This window comes from Misgurnus anguillicaudatus, chromosome 3 (genome assembly GCF_027580225.2).
Source record: "Misgurnus anguillicaudatus chromosome 3, ASM2758022v2, whole genome shotgun sequence".
Lineage (NCBI taxonomy): Eukaryota > Metazoa > Chordata > Actinopteri > Cypriniformes > Cobitidae > Misgurnus > Misgurnus anguillicaudatus.
In genome coordinates this window covers 16,993,921-17,020,471 of record NC_073339.2, presented here as the reverse complement: position 1 = coordinate 17,020,471, position 26,551 = coordinate 16,993,921, and the positions used below count along the sequence as shown (strand labels likewise).

The 26,551-nt window shown below is 33.9% G+C and overlaps 2 protein-coding genes across 2 annotated transcripts; one reads left to right on the top strand and one right to left on the bottom strand.

Annotated features, from left to right (window-relative positions):
• Positions 1–280: 280 nt before the first annotated feature.
• LOC129444337 (CD209 antigen-like protein C) lies at positions 281–4,255 on the bottom strand. Its single transcript, XM_055204951.2, has 5 exons — positions 3,522–4,255; positions 2,536–2,784; positions 2,314–2,450; positions 2,038–2,138; positions 281–551 (listed from the first exon to the last, which is right to left on the bottom strand). Exons 1-5 carry the CDS (start codon positions 3,664–3,666, stop codon positions 410–412), a joined length of 774 nt encoding a protein of 257 aa, XP_055060926.2. The 5' UTR covers positions 3,667–4,255; the 3' UTR covers positions 281–409.
• Positions 4,256–12,565: 8,310 nt separating this feature from the next.
• Positions 12,566–26,470, top strand: LOC129444332 (uncharacterized). Its single transcript, XM_055204941.2, has 8 exons — positions 12,566–12,796; positions 17,893–19,043; positions 22,319–22,602; positions 22,838–22,978; positions 23,389–23,514; positions 23,595–23,636; positions 23,770–23,904; positions 26,192–26,470. The coding sequence occupies exons 1-8, from the start codon at positions 12,723–12,725 to the stop codon at positions 26,381–26,383; spliced, it is 2,145 nt and encodes a 714-aa protein (XP_055060916.2). The 5' UTR covers positions 12,566–12,722; the 3' UTR covers positions 26,384–26,470.
• The last annotated feature ends 81 nt before the right edge of the window (positions 26,471–26,551 follow it).

Sequence of the window (26,551 nt, the reverse complement as noted above, 5' to 3'; positions counted from 1 at the left end):
TGTTTGAGGTCTCATGTGAGGAATATTTATTTATTTGGATGGAAATGAAAGACTCATGCTAGTCCATTCATTTATGAATATTATAAAGCTGAACACAGTATAGAATATTGCAATTAATAATCTCATGCATCTTTGTTGTTCAAAAGATTTAAAACATCTATTTTAAAGGGTAAAGGTTAAGATAATGTACATTCAGACCGCAAACATAAATTTTTATCAAACAACATATCACATTATACAGTGCAGGAATAACAGATTTGTTAGTGGGTTATAAAAAAAAAACTTCGGATAAACCACAATTTCTTTATTTTTTTACTAATTTTGGGATTTATTTTTTATTAATTCTAGTTTTAGTCACAAGTGTAGTTAAAAAAACAAAATAAAGGATATAATTAATCAAGAAATCAATTCAATATTCATATTCACAGATATAATATTTTCTTATATCGCATGCTACGTCATTCCAGTTTTGTTGGCTTGAAATGCTGCTTAGTATCTCCACACAGTTTTCTTTTCCATCAATGTTGTTAGGCTCACCTGCCATCCAGTACCTAAAAACAAAAGTTTCAATTATGTAATTTCACAATCATATTTAACCATATTTTTACAAAATATTGTGTATATGCACACTGAAAAAAATTATTCTGTGCCTTAGTAAATTTAACTTATTAATTATTAAATTATATTAAAAAATGTAAAAAGTAAAAATAACACAAAAAATGTAAGTTAATTCTAAATTAACAAATTATTGAGTAAATTTCACTTAATTTTATTATGTAAAATCCACCCAAATTTGTAAGAAGGAAATTTTGTGTTGAAACTACTTGAATTATTTAAGTAAATATAACAAACAGTGGGCTTGTACTTCCCAGCATGCTTTGCATGGGACTGCATTTGGAGAGTAAAATTAGAAATTAAACGCTATTTTTGTGTTTTTAACAAAAAAGAAAGACTTGTTAGTGTTTCAGGTTAAATTATCTTTGAGATTTAGAAGAGTTTCTGTTTTGAGTTTTGTGGTTACCATCATTCAGAAAAGTGGTGCATGTGTATAGACAATAGGTGACACGATGAAAATCATGATGTAAACAGTAACTGTGCTTATGCCAGTACTGAGACCTATTGAGTCTCTTCATACTTGCTCAACATAATGTGGCAGTTAAATGTGGAAAGTTAAATAGAATAAGAGATTAAAAAAACGATTGGATTAACTTCATTTTAGTATGTAGAAATTAAACCATTAAATTGATTTGGTTGCACATAATTAATTTTAGTGTACTGAACATAAAAATTGAGTAAATTCTACTCAAAATAATTATGAATATAATTAATCTGAAATTACTTATAAAATATAAGTACACTCAATTGATAAATTATAAGTACACTCAACTTAAAAAATATATCTGGAGTTAGATAAATTAATTGTGTGCATCTTCTTGTCATAATAAAATTAAGTAAATTCAACATAACATTTTTTTCAGTGCAGGGTGCGTTTTGCTAGGGGAGAAGTGGGTGATTAACCCTCCTTTTTCTTTATATCCTGGTGGGGACAAAATTTATCCCTCACATTGTGATTAAGGGTCATCAAACGGCCATATAAATGGCCTAAAATAAGATAATTTAATATAAGTAAAAATGATTCCACACAGTGCAAACAACATTAAAATCAGAAATGGACTAAAACTGTCAGGACTTCCGCTCCTGTGACAATTATTAGGTAATAGCGCATCTAGGTTATGTCATGATCCCTTTTTAATTCATGCTTTATTAATATTAGGAATATTAACCAAATGCTCTCAGCACATATTATAGGTTCATCAAATACTTTCAAATACTTTGAGGGTGGCATATGTTTCCAAAAAAAATCATAAAAAATAAATTATGAACCATGGGCTTAAATTAATTATTCAGTATAAAAAATCCAATGCACAATGTGCTTTCAATATAACAATAAATAGACTGTATGCCAAGACGTCTGCTTTGATTATGGACTTTTTGCTCATAATTTTTTTTTTTAATCAGATGTTGCATAAAACTCACTTGTGGATTGATTCAGTGTTGTCCACCCATTTCCACACTCCCTCTGTTTGACTGTCAGTGAGGCCAATCCATGCATTAATTTTGAGATTAGCCACATACTTCTGTTGCAAAAATAGCAATCAAATTATTATTATAGCACCCATATGGTGTCTATTAATACCATGGCAGACTTTGAATGTGTGCAGATTACATGTTTTTTTTCCACTGTGGTCGATGTGGCTCAACATCTGTTCAAACCTCAGCTCTCTCTCTTTCCCCTTTGTCACTCTCACTCACCTGTTCCTCTATGTTATTTATGATCACAAGATATGCTCTCTTTTCCATGCAATTGTCTCTGCTTTCATTCCAGGTCAATTCTTTAGTAGAGGCACAATAAAGATGATTTGAAAAGTTTCTCCACCCTGTCGTGCACCCTTTGAGGATTATGTCTGTTAATATGCAGTGCTTATCCACAGTGCAGTATTTTGAAGTATAACATTAGTAAAAAAAGGGACTTACCAACATTTAAAACTAGCTTTTCTAACCACTGATTCTTTTTTATTTGGGCTTTTTTACTTTTCTCTAGATGATCTCGCTCTGTAGTCAGATTTTTGTACTGTCTACTGAAATTGGCTTTGTCGTCAATACACCTGTGATAGTCGATCTGTAACTTGTTTGTCTCTGCTCTATTGACACTCAGGCCTATGACACAAGACAGCAGAATAGCACAGAGCAACACAATGGCTCCTTTGTAGACTTTTGATCTGTCTAAATGAAAAAGAATATTTTCATTTAATTTCTGACACACTTTAGAGGTGAAAAAATGAAGCATGAGGACAACACAGCATAAAAATGGACCATTGCTGAAATTGTACGGGCAGATATGTAACAGATGCAAAACAGTGGTCACAAAGCTATCACTTCAACAGTAATAGATGGACATTGCAGAAAAATCTAACACAGATTTTAATAAACTTCTGTGACTCCATCAAAACTTTGATGTTTTGATGTTGTTCCATTGAACATAAGAAAAACACATTAGTCATCATAGCATGATACAAAAATGCTTTTATATGCATTTAAGCCTATAGACTAACCTCTCAAGGGGGCCATAAGCTGACCAAATAATAATTCTGTCTACTGACAACAAAATGTGATATTTTAAAAAAAATATATAACCTGACCGTGCCTGTGAAAACCAAGCTACTCATTTTTATATTTGTGATTTAACCTTGATATAACCTTGATATCTGTAAGGTCATGTCAAAGATTGAAATTAATCTAAAATCAATGTTTTAAATCAATCTTGCTGCTTATACGATATGAGACTGCAGCTTGGATTTCACAGACAGGATCCTGTTTTATAGAGAGCTAAGAATAACACATTATGTAAAAGTTACAGTGCAGGTTAAAAGTCCAAATAGAAGCATTAATATTATTTTATTTTATTATAACATTTATGATACACTCTTTATTTAAATTATTGCATTTGTGTGTGAATGTACCTGATTGTTGAGATGCAGTCTGTGGAATCCTACCATTGTCTTCTTGATTGTATGTATCCACACATGAGCTGGTAAATGCTGAGCTATTTGGTCTGTTTATTTTACTACTATTTTGGTAGATATTTTCACACGGTTCCATTTTCATCAAAGTGAAACACACTAATATTGTAATTGTACACTTTTTAAACAAAAATGATTAAGCTGGTTAGCTATAATGTGACTATATGCACTGAAGCAGAACCAGAAATAAAGCAGAAATAAACATAAGCAGATGGGAAATAAGCAGAAGCGATGTATGACAATGGCTTGAATTAGGGCAGATTGGTTTATATGAAACTCGTGTTCCTGTATCAGCTGGTTGGTGCTATGTCAAGGTCAGCGTTATACATGCTAAAGTGTATACATTGAATGTAAGTAAAAATGTCTGTGAAATGTATAGGTCTAAATGTATACATGAAATGTAATAATGTTTACATACATTACCTGTACTTTATTCATTTACTTTGGCTTCTATGAAAAATAACCAATATGCCAAAGTCGAGTTGTTTTGCACATCACCCTACTACATCTCAGAAATCTATGGGCACTACCCAGTCTGCATTATTTAAATTAAATTTGAGATTAGAATAGTTTGATGTTAAAGCATGTAAGAATTTACCGATTTTTTTTTTTTTTTTTGATCCCATGCAGCAGGCATGAGCAATCATTTATTCAAATGCTCACTGTCATTTTGCTTTCATAAGATTTGTATCACTCTTTGTTTGGTTTAGTCCATGCCATTTATATGTGCTTGTAAGTGTCAGTTTTGACAACACATTGAGTAATGGCTTTCATAAAAACACCTGCAACCTTGTGGTTGTTGTAGACAGATATATATTTTTCACATTTACGCTTTTGCCAGCACAAAAAATGTTTTATGGCTGATAAATGTTAAAAACAATATTGTATGGAATTATATTTAATTTATTCCATTTTAAAGCAGTAGATAAAACAGCCATTTTAGCTTTTTTCTTTCATAAAAAACCCTGAATTTAATATTATTTAATTGATTAATTTAATTGTTTAAATTTAATTTAATTTCCCTTTTAAAGCAGTAGATAAAACAGCCATATTAGCTTTTTGTGGTTCCTTTCGTGAAAAAATTCAACCCTGAATATTATATGATTTTAATTGTTTAAATGCATTTTCTATAAACATACACATATACAAAAAAAGATTTTGATGTACACATCCATAACATATGACATACAGTAATCTGTAATGTTGACTGACTTAGGAGCTTATTAGTAGTAAGTTTTTAGAACTTAACCTGTTAGCTAGCACTTATATTTTTGAGCATTTTCTGAAAAACGACAACTCCAAACTAAAACATCTGCAGCTCTTAAACCCTATGGTCTATATTCATAATTCTGGTCTTGTTTGAAACTAGACACTTGACATATTGTTGCCTAATAGTCATAACAACTCAGAGTAGTAAAGAAACAGAGTAAAACAAGGTAAAATATACATTAAATGACTTCCGTTTTTCTTTAAATAACATTCACTTAGCAAAAAAGGTATGAAATGGTCATGTGAGACACCTGGGGACACCATATAGGTGAACTGAATGTCTGACCATGCTGTGATTCAAATTTGAGAATGATACTCCAAAAAATGTTGTTTCTGTGAGCTTTTATTTCAAAAAAGTCCAGGCGTCCTTTCAGAAAAAGTGCACTTGGAAACTCCAAATATACACATGATAACAATATGACATGATTATAAAAAGAAAATGAGTCAGGACTACATATTACATTATGTATATCAATTCAGAACTTCTCTGCCCACCAAAGCACATAGAAAAAACTATTTCAGAAAAAAACATTTGCACATTATAACAAAATACTTGCTATTTTGTATATTGTCGCTCATGAATGCACTCCAGATTCCAGTCCTCCTGTGTCAGCTGTAGTCCTGTTTTACATCACATCACATCACACACACACACACACACACACACACACACACACACACAAAGCAAGAGAGGATTTTAGTTTGAGTCAAAAGTTAGAGACATACAACTATTTGTATGAGAAACTATTATGTAATATACATGAAAATAATACATATACACAAACACACACACATTACATGAATATATTTATTTATAATTACAAATGTCTTATGTTTGCCAAATAACCTATATTTCTCAGCTGGTAATACTCATATTTTCCACCACATATCTTATTTTCTAGTTTTTAGTTTGTATATTCTGTGCATTTGATTCATATAGCTATAAATATGATGCATTTATATAACATGTCATACAAAAACGAAACCATGTAAAACTCGTATATTAGTCATCTCCAGTGTTACTTTATAATCAAAACAGCTAACATGAAACATGAAATGTAACGTAAATCAACAAAAGAATCCACTTACTTTATCCAAGCGAGCGCAGCTGAGCTCATTATCCGGTCCATCTCTCCTCGACGACGCGCTTTGTTTACATCCAGTCTTGCATTGTTGATCCGCGATCATGCTCTTTATCAACTTCTCCAAAACACTTTCAACACAAAAAAGTAATCTGTAGTCCACGATCCACAATGGAGATGTTATATCTAACATTTGAAGAGGTTTCTCAGCGGCTCCGGAGAGCTTAGCCGGCTGCTATGCTACCCAAACAAACAAACGCGCACGGAGGGGCGTGGGCATTTCTCTCCATGCGCTTCTGTAGATTTGCGCAGAAGTACACTTTACTGACGTAAGTTGAATCCTTGTAATCGTTTCATGATTGGTTACTTCCTCTGTCAATCAAAGCTTTGCTCACTATGCATTGGCTGGCTTTGTTTTGGTGTAATCCAGTCAAAAGCCTATGGTGAGCTGAAGGACATCCATCTAGGCAAATCATTGATCGCATGAGATTTTGAGTTGTCAAACCTTTTCTGATTGGACAAAACAGAAAAATAGGGCGGGATATTTATCTGAACAGTCTAACGAAGCAGGAAGAGATGGATTTTCACTGATAAAAATCGATATTTGATAGAAAATAAACATGATCGATCATACTTAGCGGACGCGCGGATGTAAACAAAGGAGGATATTGCTGGATTTCTCACTATTTTTCATTGTTTTGGATTAAAACGTGGGATGCTTTTTGAAGAGTGGACCCTTACCTTGCAATGTACGTTGAAGTTTTGGGGAATTGTCAGAAATTATCAGAACCATATGGCAAGCCATGTGAGTACCCACAAAATTTTTTATATGCATTCCATCTGCATTTCATTTAATCTTTTCCACACCAGTGTATTGATTGCAAAAATAAGCTCAGAACATGAATTTGGAGTGTTTAAACTTTCAAATAATGCAAAGTTTATGATTGTTGATTGAATATTTGATGTTAAACAAAGTACAAAAACACGTAAAAACGCCCCCTAGGGCCCGCCGCCGGGCCGGTGCGTGTTAACAAGTTTTAATAATAATAAAAATAATAATAGGATATTTAATTATTTTAGTTTATAAACCAATACAAAGGTTATAACTACAAAACATAGTTTGAAATAAATAATAGAAAGTTGGATTAACTTAAAAAATAACTGGTTACACCTAAAAATCAAAATTCTTCTACTTTAAGTGAAAAAAATTAAGTTGAAAATATGTTTTTTTAAGTAGATTTAACTTTTACTTTTTACAGTGTTGTATTATGTGTTTATGATGTGTTTATGTGTTTTAGATGACCTTCTCTATACACCCTGACAAATGAAGAAATCAACACCGCAATTACAGTGAATGAAAGAATCAATGGAACGGTGTCACATATATTAATTTTAGCTATAACCATAAAATAGGTCACTACTAAAGAGATGTAACAAGTCAGAATAGACACTATAGTATCAGAGATTTTTCTGAAGGCTATCATTTTCTGCTGGTTCTTAGTTCTCCTTCTGTCACTTTTATTGTGTCTGTCTTTCTCTGTCATCTCTACATTGTTTCTGTCGCCTGGTCCTGGACGCTTCAAAGCACAAAGAACAGAAACACAACAAAACGAAACTATAATCACTGCCATGCAAAATAATGGAAAAAAAATATGATCAGGAAAATTGTACGCTCCGACGAAAGTTAGCCTGAAGCTGTTGCTCAATGCCGTTAACCAAGCAGCTCCTGCAAATCCAATCCTATAGCGGATGCCCTTATATCTCAGAAATGTTACGGGGTGAATCACTGCTAAATACTGTTCAATACACATACAGGTCTGGAGTATAGGTCTGCAAGTCCAGCCAAGACCAACCAAAAACATAAACAGCTGGTAACCAACCATGGATGGATACCAGGTACCAAAGACGTCTACAATGCACTGAATGCAAAAAAGCAGCTCCAGTATAGTGATGTTCAGTAAAAACACCAGGTTGGGTTTGATGTTCCCACGAAGAGACACCCAGAGACACCAGCAATGGACCGGCATTCCCACAATGAAGCACAGTACCGAGAGGATAAGAATGATATTAGCACCAAAAGGTCCCTTACAACTGAAGTACCAATTAAGACTCTCATTGAATATGAGGATTGAATTGTTGCACATTGTTGAACAAAACTGGAGAAAGCATAAAATAAATGATTTTCATCACTTGGGAATCAATACAAATGAATACAAAGCATTTTTTATATAATGATAAATTATAATATGATTTAAGGACTTTTGATACAGCAATTATTGAAATCTTTGTAATACATGATTTCAAATGAAAGAAGGTTCATACCTGGATCAGATGGTGGCAAAATATATTTACAGCAAACGACAGAATGGTCAAGACAAAACTTTTTGCAACATTTGAATAGAAAATTGTGTGCTATTAAAATATCTACCTGGGTTTTGACTTTGTTGATTTTGTACAGAGAGTTTTACAAATTGACATTCATAAGCTTTAGGGTTTTGCATATTACCACATAAATGGAAAAAAAAACTTTTTTCACACATCTTTTTTTGTATGGAACATTTTTTGTTCTTTAACCCAGACAATGTCAATATTTGACCCAACAATGGTTTACATCAACCCAGTGTTTTGGGTTGAAACAATTCAATTGCAACGCAAGGCTCGTTCCTTTTTGACCCATTGCTGGGTTGAAAATAATCCAGCATTTTGTAGAGTGTACTTTAAGGTTTTGAAAGTTTGTCAGATGTTTTTATCTGCATATATCTCAAAATAACATGCTAAAAAACCAATTCTATCTCCAATGACCCCTGCTGCACATAGCACTGCACATTTTGGATGTCTTCCAAATAACCCTCTATACAGCAGATTCAACTCATCCACTTATATCTGAATTGTGTATCCCTAAAACCGGGGATTCAAAAAGATTTTTTGATGTATATTTCTGTACAGAACTTTGTTCAGTCTTGTGGCTGTTTTTAAATGTGTTATTAACTTGAAAGTTGACAAGAATTGACGTAGATATTAAAATGGGCCTTTCATAACATGTATTGACTTTAATAGATATTTACATATATTTATAGCCTATTTGAAGTCATTTTTCATAAATGTGTAGACTTATTTGAGATTTTGTATATATTATTACATTTTGTGGAAGTGTTGTTGTGGTAGAGCATTTTTTTATTATTGTTCCCAATAACATACTTTTCAATTCACCATTGTGATATCCATGTTTAGTAGATGTAGATGCATGACAGACATAAAATAGCCTACATATCGTTTGATATTGACACTCCATGGTGAATATTTTAAATACACACATTTTTTTGTCAAAACTTCAGATATTTTATCAAAATACTCAATCATACTATTACTATATAGCAAATTAACAACATTATACAAGTGGTTCACCTTACATCTGTATTTATAATAATCAGATTACAGTTCGAAACAGGCCCGGCTCCAAGGGGGGGCAGAGTGGGCCTGGCCCACCCAATCAAAGGCCATTTAATGCTATACTATTTTAACAGACGTGAGAATAATTCTAGAGAAAAACTGCATTTCAGATAAAATTAACATGTTTAGTTTGTAACAAGTTTGTTTTAGTTGATGTTGTTATTTTAAAACAACTGCCCCTTTTTAACAAAAAGAAAAAAATGTAAAAATGTATCTCGTTTTGCAACAGAACTTTATATATATATATATATATATATATATATATATATTTAAAAGTATATATTTTTTATTTTTCTTGTCAAAAATGACAATCGTTTCGCTAGATAAGACCCTTATGCCTCGTTTGGGATTGTTTATAGTCCTTTGAAACTCCTTTGAAAAAAACTGTTACGTGTTGAGTTAAGTATTAAATGTTGGGTTCTATTAAAGTCCATTAAAATTAGAAAAATTCTGCAATGTTTTCTTCAAAAAACATAATTTCTTCTGGACTGAACAAAGAAGGACATCAGCATTTTGGATGACATGGTGGTGAGTAAATTGTCTGGAGTTTTCTTTTAGGAAAATGGAATATTTCTTTAACTGGAATGCACAACCAAAAAACAAGATTTCAGAAAAATTTTAAAAAATCTTGTTATCTCGTTTTGCAATGAAACTCTTCATATACATACAAAAAAAATTTAAAAATGAAGAAAACACAAACACAACAATAACAAACAACCCTAACAATTGTTTTAAATATATGATATTAAAACTATAGACATGTGAGATGGACCATGTGAGGTGCCCCAATCCGACTGGCCCACCTGGAATATCACTTGGCCCACCTTTAATCTCATATCTGGAGCCGGGCTTGGAATATTCCATTTAGAGATTTTGCATTCATAAATACACTTCAGTCCTAATGTAAGGACACATTTGTGACCCTGGATCACAAAACTGGTCCATTTTTTTAAATAAATATGCGTTCCATTAATATATGGTTTGTTATAGGACAATATTTGGCTGAGATACAACTATTTGAAAATGTGGAATTCGAGGGTGCAAAAAATCTAAATATTAAGGAAAATTGCCTTTAAAGTTTTCCAAATTAAGTTCTTAGCAACACATATTACTAACGATAAATACGTTTTTTATATATTTGCGGTAGGACGTTCTACAAAATATCTGCATGGAACATGATCTTTGCTTAATATCCTAATGATTTTTGGTATAAAATAGCAATAATTTTGACCCATACGATGTATTGTTGGCTGTTGCTTTCAATATGCAAGTGCTACTTATGGCTGGTTTTAGGGGCACATTTAAGTAAATGCAACAGATTTTGTTTCATCAGGACTTGTTTTTTTTCTATTATTTGTTCTCTGGATTTGAAAAGCACATTGTGAGCTTAAGATGGTTTTCATTATACATCCTGACTATCGGTGAAAATAATATGGTAATCATAGTGAAGGACAAAAGTAATGGAACAGCATCACACAAATATAAAAGCTTTTTGATATTCAACTTATTAATAAAATAGACTGTCACCAGAGGAACGTAACAAATCAAGATAGACGCTAAGACATGACAGATTTTTCTGAAAGCTTTCAATTTCTGTTGGTTCTCACAAGCTCTTCCCCTGTCAGTTTTATTATGTCTATCTGTCTTTGTCATCTCTACACTGTTTCTGTCGGCTGGTCCTTGACGCTTCAGAGCGCAAAGAACAGAAACACAGCAAAATGAGACTATAAGCACTGCCATGCAAAAGAATACAAAGAATACATGATCGCGAAAATACTCTAATCCAATGAAAATCTGTCTCAAGCTGTTGCCCACTGCAATAAGCCAAGCGGCTCCTGCAAACGCAATCCTACTCTGTATACTCCTATATTTCAGAAATGTTACGGGGTGCAGCACTGCCAAATACTGTTCAATACACATACAGGTCTGGATAATGGGTCTGACAGTCCAGCTGACACCGATGAGAAAGTTGGATATTCTGTAACCAACCGTGGAGGGAAATCTGACATCAAAGAGGTCTATAATACATTGGATGCAAAAAAGCAGCTCCATCAAAGTGATGTTAAGTGAAAACACCAGGTTGGGTTTGATGTTCCCAGCACGGAGATAAACCCAAAGACTCCAGCAATGTATCGGCATTCCCACGAAGAAGCACAGTGCTGAAGTAATAAGAAATAAAGGAGGGCCAAAATGTCCACTACAAATACAATACCAATCTAGAGACTCATCGAATGCGGAGAATTTGGTGAATTGAAAGGATGAATTGCACATGGTTGTGTAGAGCTGGGGAAATCAAACATTTAAATGTATTTTAAGTCATTTAATAAACTGCAAAAATTTGTAAAATTTGTTGGTTGATATAGAGTGACTTTCTCAAGTGTGTCACTCAAATAGTCAAAATTGTTTGTTCAAATGAAATGTGAATGTCTGAAAATTTCCTATTAACAAAATGGATGAACAAAACTTAATTCAGAGAAGACAATTCAGATTAATTTAATTGAATTTACCTGAATTGATGGTACAGAAAGCAAAATTGATCCCAACTGGGAGAAGCGTGTGTTCTTTCCAATGTGTTGTCTGTTAATAATAAAACCAAAATGCACCTCTCACTCCCTGTTTGGATATGCTATTTAGCTCTTAAAATATTGCACTATTTGAATAAACACGATGTGCTTCCATGCAGTAATTTACCTTCAAATACAACAACACACAGATCACACAAAGCTGTCATGACAAAGTCATGTGCTGTTGCAATTTAACAAATAAAGTATGCGGTGTGGCAATTTACTTAAAGGGGACATACAGTATCATGGAAATCTGACTTTTTCCATGACTTGCTATAAGTGGGTCTCCAGTGCTTTTATTAACCTATTAGGGATGGGCAACTTCGGTCCTGGAGGGACGGTGTCCTGCAGAGTTTAGCTCCAACCTTAATTAAACACACCTGATGCAGCCAATTAAGGTCTTACTAGGCATACTAGAAACTTTTAGGACCGAAGTTGCCCATCCCTGACCTAGATTATGTGAAAAAGAACAAGCCAGATATCTTCTGAGTTTTGCCCCATAATACATAGTTGTTCATTGGTAAATCAGTGTGTGACAAACTACAGAAGAGTGGGTGAAATGATAGGGGGCGGCGCTGAGAGGTTGAGCGTGTGTGTGTGTGTTTCAAGGGATAAAACCTCACTGAGAAGGAAGCAAACATAACAGTGTATGTCTAGCTACAGTGAGAAAAGGAAGAAAAATTTGAACTGGAAATTAAGATGTGCTCCTAGCTGTATGTTCTAAGAAATCAAGAGGCATTCTGAGGTTATTATATAAATCTGATGTGTGACCAATAATGAAGACAACACAGAATATTGAGCAGAACACAGGCCAAAGGAAAAGAAACTCCAGCTCTTTTATAGGCAACACGTGAGTAAAGATGGAAGGGCACGTTATGTCTTTGACATGGGTCATGTTTAGTGATAGACCGATATATTGCAGAGGCCGGTATCGGTCGATATTTGGACTTGTTTTATTTTCGGCATCGGGCGGAAAATCTTTTCAAACCGCCAGTAAATTTCTCTATTACTTAAATTTGTTGTTTGTAATAAAAAGACACTTAGTGTCACTTAATGTAAAGCCAAAGTCTGACAGACAGTAAAATGACCAACCATTATTCATTTTTAAACATGATGTTATGCTGTGTTTACACACAACAATACACTGGTTAAACACAAACAGAGATGTCAGATTATGTCAATTATTATGTATATGAGGTATTATACCTTAAAAGGGTATATTTCTAAATGTTATGCATAACAAATGTTTATGTAGTTTCACCAATTTTCTGTTTGTCTCTTATTTACTATAAATACATTTGTTTAATATCGGCCTCAAAACGGCAATACAGCTTTTATTGGCATCTGCCATAAAAAAAAACATAACTGTCGACTACTAGTCATGTTGAAACCAACTCAGGAAGAAACAAGCTGATTCTGATCTCTGTGTTAATCAGATTTTTGTACATTGTCTTTTTATCACATCACAATTAATTAAAGTTTTTTTTTTCAGTTTTTCCACAATTTTCCCCCCACATCAGTTTTATTTAATGAGCCAAGTGTCAAGTTTCTGTAGGATATAAAATGAAAAATATGAAAGATAAAGTAAATACTAAATTGTCAGCTATAGATTACTAAACAGTAGAAACGTATAGGATTGTTTTCATTTTTTAAATAAATTCAGAAGAGCAATTCACACTTTTGATATAAGTTTGCTCTAAATATTTATGTATCACTGTGTTAGAAAATGTAAACCAGTGCCCGGTTGCATGAAACTCCTTAAGTGAGGGTTTCCCTGAGGGAGAAAAAATCCCTGAGGTAAGGGATTTATTTAAGAGCGTTGCAACAAAGGTCTTAACTGTCACCCTTACCTAAGTGTTTATACTAAGTATTTTACGGCAGTCTCTGCCAAAACACGGCAGCGGAGACGCGGTTGCTGTAGTTACAAAATCTCACAGCGGTAACAAATCAACGCACGCAGCTCAACAGACGGCGGATTTGTGTACAATGAAACATCGCAAATAACAGACTGTAAAGTGCCGCATGTATAAAACCTCAAAGTAATTCAAACTGGAAACACTTTAGATTGACGGACGATCAAACCGCTATTCTCCTAATAAATACGCATCACTTTTCTCTAGGGATTATTTCGATCGTTAGAAATGCGCGTTGGTACTTCATTTTCATAAATAACCATACAATCAGCCATCGCGTGTGACGTTAAGGGACCTGTTATAGTCCCTTAAGTTTTTAAGGGAAAATTGGACTTAAGGACTTTGTTGCAACGCATAGCAGGACTTAAGGTAATACCTTAGCATTTAAGGGTAAATACTTATTGACAGCGTTAAGGTTCACTTAAGGGTTTTTCTTGCAACCCATTTTTTATTAAGGGCACCCTTAACCTTATATTTAAGGGATTTCTTAGCTTAAGGACTTTCATGCAACCGGGCACTGAGCTCAATGAATTTGGCATTATGAAGTGTCAAATAGCTTGTTAATTTGACTGTACCGTCTGTATCAAATGACAACAAGGTTATGCTCTGACATCGGCCCTGAGGTGTTTTTAAGACCTAATGTTATACCATCAGTCAAGACTCACAAATCACAGGACTAGGAATGTATAATGTTGTTGGACTATTGTTGTGCTGTGTGAACAGTCACCTGTTACGTGCCATATTTAACATCCTCTGTGACCCTGAACAAGACAACGTGTCAAGGTCTTGAATTGTTTTCCTATTGTTTTAGTTTCATTTATTTCAGTAATGACTACTGTATAGAATAGCACCATATGTGTGTTAGATGTTATTTATTTATTTATATACCCTCATGTGATAGATGTACCCAAAGACAGACAAGTATGCAGAGTAATCATGTAATCATGGATGTAATGTACCAGAGCGACAGGAATCACCACCCCTCCGTATTTAGCTGTAATAGAGACCTTAAGTTTTCAGTCAAGGCTCGTGTAATTCAGTATGTCTGGCCTTTTCAAGCCACTGGGCCATTAACATACCTCATAGTCACAACATAGAAAAACACAAAGCAGGTATAATGTGCTAATTTGTTCTTTCATCAGGTTTATGTTTCATTTTATATAACAGATTGCGCTTGCTTGACCACTCAGCATGGGCTGTTCTGATCGGTGAATTTCAGTAGACATTGTGTTGAAAATCTGTCCAGGAGTTGTAAATTAAATTGCCTTAACACCATCTTCCAATCAAAACGGTATTTCCGGGTATTCTTAACATCTTTTTTGACAGAATAACTGATTATTTTTTATAAAATAAGTTTAGAAAGAAAAGAGTTATTTGTGTGAGATTTGACATACTTGTTTGGATGATCCTGTATTGCTACATCAGATGATCATGTCTAAAAATAAGATTTACCTAAATAGATGTATGACTGATGATTAGAGAGTGCAGAAGGCTCAAATTATTTTATTGGGAAAGCAAGTTGACTGTCAGTTACACTTTGGTATTTCAGCCACAGGCCAGCTGGGCTTAGAAAACATGATGGCCGTATTATTATTATTATTATTATTATTAATAATAATAATAATCACTTTACTTGAAGGGGTGTTCATAAGGGTGACATGACACCTTCATTATCATGACATTTTATGCATGTTTATGACAACTGTGATTAAGTGTAATTTGTTCAGTTCCATTATGTCATTGTTTAAGGTGCAAAGATGACATTGTTTGAGATGTCTTTGTTATGACAACTTGACATAAACCAATACAATATAACTTGTCATAAATCTGTCATAAACAATACATAGCAGAATAATTATCAAACTTAAGAAACTACATAGCTTTATGGGTTAACATTACATCAAATCTGTCAAAGTATTATTAAGTGTTAATACTCTGTCAAATAGTTTTATAACAGAATCATGAATATTTTTCTTGACCTCAACTACAGTGCTACAAATTGAACTTGCCATTAAAATTTCAATAAGTGTTTTGTCAAATAGTTTTAAATATCTTAACAAAATGCAACAGACACGTCAAAAGATTACACTAAACTTTATTAGTGCTGGGCAAAGATTAATCGCGATTAATCGCATACAAAATAAAAGTGATTTTTGGAATAATATATGAGTATGTGCTGTGTGTAATTATTATGTATAAATAAATACACACACACACACACACACACATTCATGTATGTATTTAAGAAACATTTACATGTTTATATATATTTATTTATATTTTTATATATTCTATATTAAAAATAAATCTCAAAAATTTTATATATGTAAAACAATTCTGAAATGAATATATGAATGTGTGTGTGGTTAAATATACACAATAATTAGACACAGTACACGCACATATATTATGCCAAAAAATCACTTTTATTTTGTATGCGATTAATCGCGATTAATCTTTGCCCAGCACTTAACTTTATTTATATGCACAATACATAAAAAACTGGCAACTAACAGAACTTGTTCTTCCTCCCTTCAAGTAAAGTGTTACCATTATTATTAATAGTTATATGTTGTTACCAGTGTTGGGTGTAACTAGTTACTAAGTAATTAGTTACTGTAATTTAATTACTTTTCCCTTGAAAAAGTAAAGTAAGGGATTACTCTTATTTTTCTTGTAATCTAATTACAGTTACTTCTGATGTAACTAAATACTATAATACAATAGTGGATTTAACATGGTTTTAGATTACAATTCTTATTATAAACTGGTTGATTATTAGCATTAATATTAATGAGATGTTGGCTGTTTATTAATACTTAATAGCACATATTGCGTGATTCTGCAAAACCTTATTCTAAGCCCTTAACCCTTCCCATTTCTACCAATACTTAAAATTAACAACTTCTTTGTTATTAATAAGCAGTAGTTGGAGTATATTGAGGCAAAAGTAGTTAAAAGTTAGTTAATAGAGAGAATTGGACCCTAAAGTGGGACCAGAATAATTGATGTACTTTTATATATTATTTTTTCAAGCCATTTCAAGCCTATTCTGTTATCATGTACTAATAGGATTTAGAAAGTAATTAGTAAGTAATTAAATACTTTTTGGAGAGAGTAATTTGTAAAGTAATCTAATTACATGATTGAAGATGTAATTAGTAACTAGTAATTAAATACTTTTTTTGAGTAACTTACCCAACACTGGTTGTTACATACGATATGTTATGTTAAATGTAACAGTGTTGTGACCTTTGGGTCTTCATGGTGGGGTTCTTAAATTGAATCTTTATTTTAGGTTTATTTATCGAAACAACTGCTCATTAGTAAAATTTAGAGGCGTTCTGTGCTTTAAACATGCAATTATCACAGTACATCACCACTTATTGTTGATAAAGTGAATATGTTTTTTCCACTTTCTTGCATGCTTTTTTGCTGATAACCACGCTTGCAACACTCATTGCTCTTGTTTGAACATTCACCATGTATCCATGTATGTTACTTTGCTAAACAGACTTTTGATGTGTTATTCGGGTATTCAGTAAATAACTTTTACATTCATGCATTTGGCACATTCTTTTATCCAAAGGGACTTACAGTGCATTCGAGCCATACATTTTATCACCATGCCTGATGTCTATCGCACCCATGATGACTACTCTACATTTCTGTTCTGGTTGTAAAAATATGGCAACCTTCTGATATTTACACAAGACAAATTCCTTTCAACCCCTTGCTCATGTTACGAGGACATGCTTTCACAGCTTGTGAAGATCCCCCACTTTAACACACTATTAATTACATCTAATAAAGTCAGCACATGTCTGACTGAAACAGCCTCCAGATGCTTTCATGACTTGCAGGCTCTTCATTAATCTTTTGTGACATGGACATGTAGGCTTTATTAGTACCTTTATGAGCATGGTCTAACTGAATAAATGTACATGCAATGTTTAAAAACCATTATAAAAGCGCTATGGAATGATACTGAATTGATAACTCATAATCCTTTTCTCATATCTTGTTTTTACAGTTATGCACATACCTGTGATGTTAATATCCACCCGTTTCCTCACATAAGCAGTCCTTTCACCGGTGTGCTACCACCATTTGGAACGCCACAAGCTATCCTGTTAAGACTAGCCCAACTTGAGGCTCAACTGGTTTTAAACATGATAAGTAACTTTACTGCTGGAAATCATAGTAGTGGGAACCCCTTTGCCCCACTATGTCTCTTGCAGGCTGCGGGCACTCAGAAAAACCCATTTTTGACCATGTATCAACCCTCAAATGTTGCCCTTTCTCATCTATTGCACAGAGGAAATGTGAATAACATAACACACACGGTTAATCCTCCTTCATCGAATGGTACTATGATGTCATCAGTGACAGAAATACATGCAATGGTTAATAATACGCAGAGCTGGATTGCAACGCAAGGTAAACTGAAAGCAAAAGAGGTCATTCAGGAGACAAAAACAGGCCTCGGTTTAAGTAGTAACACAACACAGCCTAAAAAGCCATGTGACAGGTTCAATGCCAACCCTGTTGCAAGTGTGGAAAGTTTTCAGTGTAAGCCAATATCTGCCATTAAAGGTCCCACTGTAACAATGTCTACTGATGGACAAGTTTCGAAAACTTTACCCTATACAGCCTTGGGAGAGGGAAAATCTGAAAATCTTCCATCAGAAAATCTAAGCATGGCTTTAGCCAGCCTTGGCCTTTCACTTGAGGACCTAGAATTACTCAGTTACTGCCCAGATGACCATCTAACAACGGAGATGCTCCCCCATATTATACAAGACATGCAACAACAAAAACAACCAAAGGATACAATACAATCTTCACCTGAAAGCGAAATGCCGAGGAGGGTCATTGAATACGGTCATACAAGCATGACCTCAAATAAACAAGTAAAATCACCTAGAGAGATAATATATACTTATGGGAAACACCATACAGAAAGACATCAGAAGAAAAGGCATAGTAGAACGCAGGAAGACCGTCTTATGTCACAATCTCGTCCTTCGTCTTCTTCCACCAGTCCTGCTTTACATAGCCCCTATGGACACCCATGTGACATCCATTCCCAAAGCTCCCTCAAGCTCCCTAAAAGATTCTGCTCATCTGACCTTTATAAGAAGTTGTCTCCCCAGTCCAGAGTGCTTAAAAGAGATTCATCAGGTACCAATGGTTTTTATTAGGCATGTAAGCTGCGTCCAAAATTGCTTACTTGTATAGTAATAGGCAAAAAGGTGAGTAGTATGTCTGAATTAATAGTAAGAACGAAAGAATCCGAATGACCTACTACCAGTTAGATTTTAAAGGTGCATTGAAAGGAGACTTTATTAGGCCACATAAGCTAATAAGGTGTTGCAAAATAAAAACAATGAATATAATAAAAATACTGTAAATCTATTAACCAGGTGGCCAAGTTCCAAGAAATGTATTCCTCCTGATTGCGTAAGTAAATAACAGGCCGTTTGTCATTCGTTTGTGGTTGCATCCTCTGAAGGTTTTTCAGTTAACTGAGCATTAGATTAGAAGTCATAAACATTTTACAACTATGTATGATTAACTAAGAATAATAGTTAACTATTACAGATCGCAAGAAAAGTCTTGAAAGTCTGTATAAGGTAAAGGGGTGCTGACCCAGTGGTGGTTTTAAAGGCCAGGAGCAGAGCTTTGAAATTGATGCTATAGGAAGCCAGTGTAACCTGACAAAGAGAGGAGTGATGTGCGCCCCAGGGGCCTCATTTATAAAGCGTGCGTACGCACATATTTGATCGTAAAGTGTGCGTAGGCAAAAATCCACGGCAAAGTCCATATTTATAAAAACCGTCTTTGACGTGGAAAAGTGCTTAGCGCCACGTCAGGGTCTGAGCAGACGTACGCATTTTGCTTGTCTGATTGCTGCAGGTTTTTGGAAATATAAGCGATTCTTGATGTTTGAAATTGGGTTTAAACCTTGACAAGCGCTTTTTTATATGTCTGACATTAATTACGCATCGTTTAAAGGCGGAGATCTGAAACTGCTCGGCTGTGCGCACAAGTTCAAGTTCATTTGCGATTTATTGATTTGAAAGGGGTACGCGCGTTTTCTGCGCGTACGTTCGGTTTATGAATCACACGTACGCATTTTTGTTAAATGATCGTAAGATCAATGTAGGATGGTTTTTACGCGGCATTTTATAAATGAGGCCCCAGGTTTCTGGCTGTTCTGGAAGGCTCAATGATCGAAGAACCTAGTTCAGGGGTGACCAAACCTGTTCCTGGAGATCTACCTCCTGCATATTTTAGTTCCAACCCAGCTTCAATACACCTTACTCTTGTTTTTAGGTAGCCCTGAAATGCTTGTTTGCCAGGTTCAGGTGTGTTTGAGTGGGGTTGGAGCTGAACTCTGCAGGAGAGTAGATCTCCAGGAACAGGGTTGGTCACCACTGACCTATAGTTGAATGGAAAGATTGGTTTAAATCTTAGGGCCAGACGATATGACAAGCAATTCTGTTTTAGCAAGTTTTAGCTGGAGTGATGATCCTTCATCCAGAGTGAGATGTCATTCAGGTTGGAACGACAAGTGGAGTTGTGTGTCATTCGCCTATCAGTGGTATAGAACAGCCATGTTTCCAAATGACAAAGCCCAAGGATGTCATGTATATCAAAAAAGAGCAGTGGTCCAAGCACTGAGCCTTGAGGTACCCCAGTACTGAGACGTTCGGAGATGTTACCTCTTCAGGGAACTCTAAATAACCTACCTGAGAGGTAAGACCTGAACTACAGTAACGCCGTTCTGAAGACACACATAGCCTTGAGGGTCGACAGGAGGATGTGGTGATGGACCATGTCAAAAGCAGCAGATAGATCCGGTAGGATCAGCACAGATGATTTGGAGGCATATCTCTAAATACATCAGTGCCCTTTGTTTTACCTCAAAATGCACACAAGTAATGTTTTCAGTAAGCCATGTTTGTTAAAACTAGTTATATTTCCTAATTAAACTAAGGCCTTGTCCTGGCTTAAACCAATCCCTGTCCAGGAAACCACCCCAAGAATTGTTAATATTTGGAAATAAGAAAATCTTTATGACGTATGCAGCCTACAAATGGGAACTCTGGGGGCTGCAGCCTTCAGATTAAGAAACAACCAAATACACTGTAAAAAGTTCTTAACTGCCTTAATTTTTTTGTTGAATTAACTCAGATAACAAGTAATGTTCATTTACTATTATTTATCTTGACAAGAGACTTGACAACTTCATTTTATAAGTTCATTTTAAAACAACTAATCTCTAGTCAAGATAAATAATAGTATGTTGAAAAAAATAACTTATTAATTAAAAAAAATAATTTAAAATTAATTCAAAATGTTAAGGCAGCAAAGAATTTTTACAGTGTATGTGAGCTTTATTTTTTTATTGTTTTTATTTGATATTCACTGTAAAAAATGCTGTTATGCGGCTGTTTGCCAGTAACTTACTGTAGTTTTAATTTTATGTTTTTTTATTGCCAATAGTTTGTTTCACTGTAAAAAATTTACCGTAAAATTTACAGTAACTTACTGGCAACAATTAGTTACTGCCAGTAAGTTACTGTGAATACATTTTACAGTAAGTGTACTGTACTTCCATTAACAGTATTTTATGTATACACTGTGAAATCAAAAACATTTAAATACTGTGATTTTAGATGTATTTACAGTATTTTATGTATACACTATGAAATCAAAAACATGCATATACTGTGATTTTAGTTGTATTTACAGTATTTTATGTATACACTGTAAAATCAAAAACGTTTAAATACTGTGATTTAAGTTGTATTTACAGTATTTTATGTATCCACTGTAAAATCAAAAATATTTTAATACTGTGCATTAACAAGTCTTTGTCTTTACGGAATAAAAATATAAAATACCAACCTCATGCAAAGCATTCTGGGAACCAGAAATCTTTATCTTTTTCATTTTTTTCCTTGAGATTTTTGTTCCCAGAATGCTTTTATTGGATAAACATTTATTAATGTTTAACTTTGAACAAATTGTTTGCTATTAAATAGTTATTGACATACGTTTAAATCTACAGTAAATTACTGGCAAACAGCCCCCAGTAATACTGTAATTTCTGCAGAATTTGATTTTTGTTTTTCTTCTTCCCCATGGCTTACTTTTTCTACTTTCTTTTTCTTTCTTATGTGATGTACTATCTGTTGTAGCCTACTACGTACACAATAATGTTATTGGTTAATATCAGTATGTGTACATCTGTAAAAAAAAACATGTCAATAAAACATGCTGCTCCCACACAAGCTATATTAGAGCGTACTGTTTTAAAAAAAGCAGTGGGTACTTCATCTACTTTGGTATGTTCTGTCACAGTATGTGATTTCGGACGCAGCGACTACTTTTCGAATAAAATTTAATTTCTAGGTATAAAGTTTGACCAAGCCCCTGTTTCTCTACAGGAAGAAGATTAAGATTCATCTCTAGGAGGTTGCAGTGTGGAGTCTCTGAAGTGTCCATAAGGAGGCCTGCTTCTGTCTATGTCTCGTCCCCAACCATGAAGCACAGCTTCATTTCTTCAGGCTGTAATACAGCAAGAAATGATAAAACACATAGGCCCAGATCCATTACTTTAAATGCTATGAGAAAATGTCATAATGAGTTCTCATTTTCATATGTGACATCAGGAATAACCTCTGAATCCATGAAGATTCAAACACCAGTAAACAAGGAAAATGCAAAAACAGTGAGTTCCAAAGAGTTCAAGTTTCTTTTTGTTGTTGTGTATTGAAACAAATTATTTATGGTATTCTCAAACATTATCTGATATGATGATTGTAGTATAAATTCATGCCACTGATGCCATTCAAACTTGCCTTATAAAATATTTCACAAGTAACAGATTGACGGTAATTGTGATGACAGCGACCTCTGGTGCAAAGACTGAGAATTGAGAATTTTATTTTCTTGTGTCCCATCAGAGGGGATTGATTCGTATGTCTGGGATCCCTCTTGACTTTCCTGAAAGTGAACTTATCCAAATGGCAGCTCCCTTTGGTCAGCCTGTTGAGATTTTAATAGCATCTGAAGTGGACATGGTCACTCATCTAGAATGGAAAAGGGTATATCATGGTTTTCATTTAATGCCATTTCAGGATTCACATCTTAGATTTGTTTCTTTAATAAAACCAAACATGAATACACAAATGTGCAAAAGTCTTATTATACATAACTAACAGACATACTGTTATTGTCATAATCACATTTTAGCCAGTTACTTTTTAAAATTAGCACCATCACTTCAATTCAATTTTTTAGCTTCCCTGATTTCTAGTGTAGTGTGCAAAATTAAATTATATTTTTAAATCTGGATAATTACTTAAGAAATATGTTGACCTGCATTGATTCCAGTAAGACAAGATAAATAAAGAAATGATGGCTTGTTTGTAAGAAAAGTTAAATATGCAATTAAACTAAATGTTTTATTAAATAATTTTCCATTAGTATGATAAACTCTCATCATGTCTTCCAGGCTTTAGTGATGCTTCCAACTGAAGTCTCAGCCCAGGAGATGGTAAAGGTTTACTCTGCCATCCCACTTCACATGAGACAGCAAAGTTTGGAGCTGGTGTCCCAAACTGTAGATCTGACTTCACCTGTGAGCTGACATACTTTATTTGCTCTTGTATAAACAGCAGTTTATTTTTGATTGATTTACATTTCTTTGTCGTTCTTTAGTTGTCAGTGTTTCATGCTTTTGTAGGACCATCAACATCAAATGCAAGTATCACTAATTCTTCTTTCAAATACATAAACATTCAAACTAAGTTTCTAGAAAAACATGTCTTAATAAGAATTATTAAATAAAATACAATGAGGTGTTTAAATAAAATAAATTTAAACTTTTCTTTAGGGGCTGCTCACTCCCGTGGACCATCTGCTGGTGGTATGTAATGTACCTCACCAGCCCTCTGCTGTCACTGGAGTCTTACGACTACTAAAACCTTTTGGAAAAGTTTCCCGAACTCTGGTGTTTTATGGAAACAAGGTAGATTGCATTGTTAAAATTGCAGTATAATAAAGAATCAATTAATGTATACACAGGGGCGCCGTTAGGGGGGGTTCAGAGTATGCAAGGCATATGGGCCCATGAGTACGCCAAGGGGCCCCACCGTCATCACTTTTCCGTTTTTTTTTATTGTAGACGTTTAATTATTAATACTATAGTAAATGTAAAGTAAATGAATATAAAACTACTGTAAATGACTTTGTGATAAGTAAAATTGAGACACTTTTAAAAAACAGCGTGCAAGCATGACCTAGTAGATGCAATTACATATTTGGCGGTTCTGGTGGTTTTTAATTTTTAATTAGGCAACATTTTAGTTTGGGATCAGTTTGGTGGGTTTGCTATGCAATCCTATTGAGTAACCACAAACAGTCGACAGCCCTACTGTTTGGCATTTCAAGGTAAGATCTAACATGCCACTAAAAAGCGCTCATGCTGACCCGTAAACTGTATGTTTCATGAAAAATTAAAAATATTTGTGTTAAAACAAAAGGAAAGCAAGGCCTTTATTTAAGGAAATATTAGGATCGCGACTGCTGACAACTACTATTGCATTTCTAAGACGGACAATTACTTAATAGGCGTAGTTAAAAATATTATTTTCTGCAATTGTGGACTCTTTATTAATTAAACATGAAATAGGAGAATTGTCTAAGCCATTGTAATTGAGTTAAATTTTAAATGACTAAGAGCTGGTTTTAATGTGACAGCGCATCATTTTCAAAGTAAAAGTGATTCATTTTTATTCAGGTTTGCAACGGAGGTTTAGCCCAAAAAAAGTTAACTTATTGCAGCTATTACGCTATATCAGATTTTTTTTTACATGTATCCTGATAGAGAATGTCTGGTGTATATTTATGTTTAAGTATTGTTGTGTTTAAATATTGTTGTAATATTGTTACTGTTTTGTTTCAATTTAATTCGATTATTAAGACTGTAATTTTAAACGCTATATATTTGGCGTTGTAATTGATTGAAGGCTAATATGAGGGTACAAATGGAGTGGATCATAAGACATAATTTTCGAGTTTAATTTAAGTTTTGTTTGCTTCAAATGTTTGCTTCAAATGAATTTCGTTTAACATAATTAGTCTCTTAATTTGAATCAATGTTTTGTTGATAAGTGTTGTAAATAGAAAAAGAACATTAAAAAGAACACCGTGCCTCATTACGTAACAAATATAAACTGCAAAATGCTATCAAATGCCAAAACATGCAGTATTATCTTTGTAATAATATAGTTGTTATTGGATGTGCAAAATCATATTATGGAGAATATCACTTTTATCGCTTTTCAAAAAACAGCCTTTAGTGCACAGAAATTAAATGTGCATGCCCATCTCCAGCACATTTGATTGCGGCATGCTTTTGACTGAAAATCAACGTCATATTTAAAACTTTAGCCGATTGTGTTTTTTGCAATTTCTGTGTCACTGGCTAAGGGCGTGCATGGGCGAGGCGCACACTTTTTAAAAAAATCAACGTCATATTAATTTTAAAATAATTTTTGCCGGCCACGCGTTTTGTCATGAGCGGAGGACGCGTGTGGGGGTTGCGGGAAACACACGCACAGAGAACAACGACATAAAGAGAACATAAGTTATTTGGTGTTTTCTGATGAATACAGTCGGTTTGTAAGAACATTTTTAAATGGGCTAAATGGACTATAAGATCATCAATATGAATTGAATTGAATTCTGAAGAATGAACTATTATAGGCTAAACATAAATGTACACATTTTGCTTCTAAAACCGCACAGAAAACTCGCCGCGACTTTCAAAGCGCCTTCCATGGATTTCCATAGATTCAGAAATGCATTCTTCTTCTTTTAGTGATCTCTTTAAAATCAGTCACGTGAATGTTTTTTGCCATTCCAGATTAAAATGGTATTCGTTTTTCGAATAGCTTAAATCTTGTTTTTTTTTTTTTTTTTTTTTTGCTTAATGCATTTATTTTTAATTGGAAATGCGACTTGTAAAATTAAATAAACGCACTCAACCGAGTAATTTTCTATAGCTACACATTATGGTATGAAAATCAAACAATAATCTAAAGAAAGGGGCCCAAATTTCTGTCTCGCATACCCCCCTTGAAACTGTTCATTGCGCCCCTGTGTATACACCAACCAACAGAAAAGAGCTTTATAAAGTGTATGTAAAAGGCAGTCTTACAGAAGGTTTGAACGCATATATTTGTTCTTCAATTTCTTCATGTTACTGGGACTATTAGTTGTATTTGACTATACTGTCTTTATCTTGTAACTAGGTGGATATTGACCAGTGCCTTGGGAAAAATAATTGTATCCAGCTGGTTTTAGAGATGGATTCTTCTGCGGTGGCTTTATCTGTTTATGAGTGGTCTCAAAAAGTTCCTTGTATTTATCACAACCACCATCTGTCTTTCTTTAGATGGTCTAATATAGAGAAAAATAATCCAGAGTTGTTTCTTTTCTGTTAAGAATGTATATTTTATTCCTTGTTTTGTTCAGTATGAATTTACATTTGGGCACAATAAATATTGTATTGGTTTGACTTTAAAATTTTATACAGTTGAATACTTTATATGGAATATATTTTCTAATAATATTTCTTTATGTGCAACTATGTTATATTTATGCTTCTACAT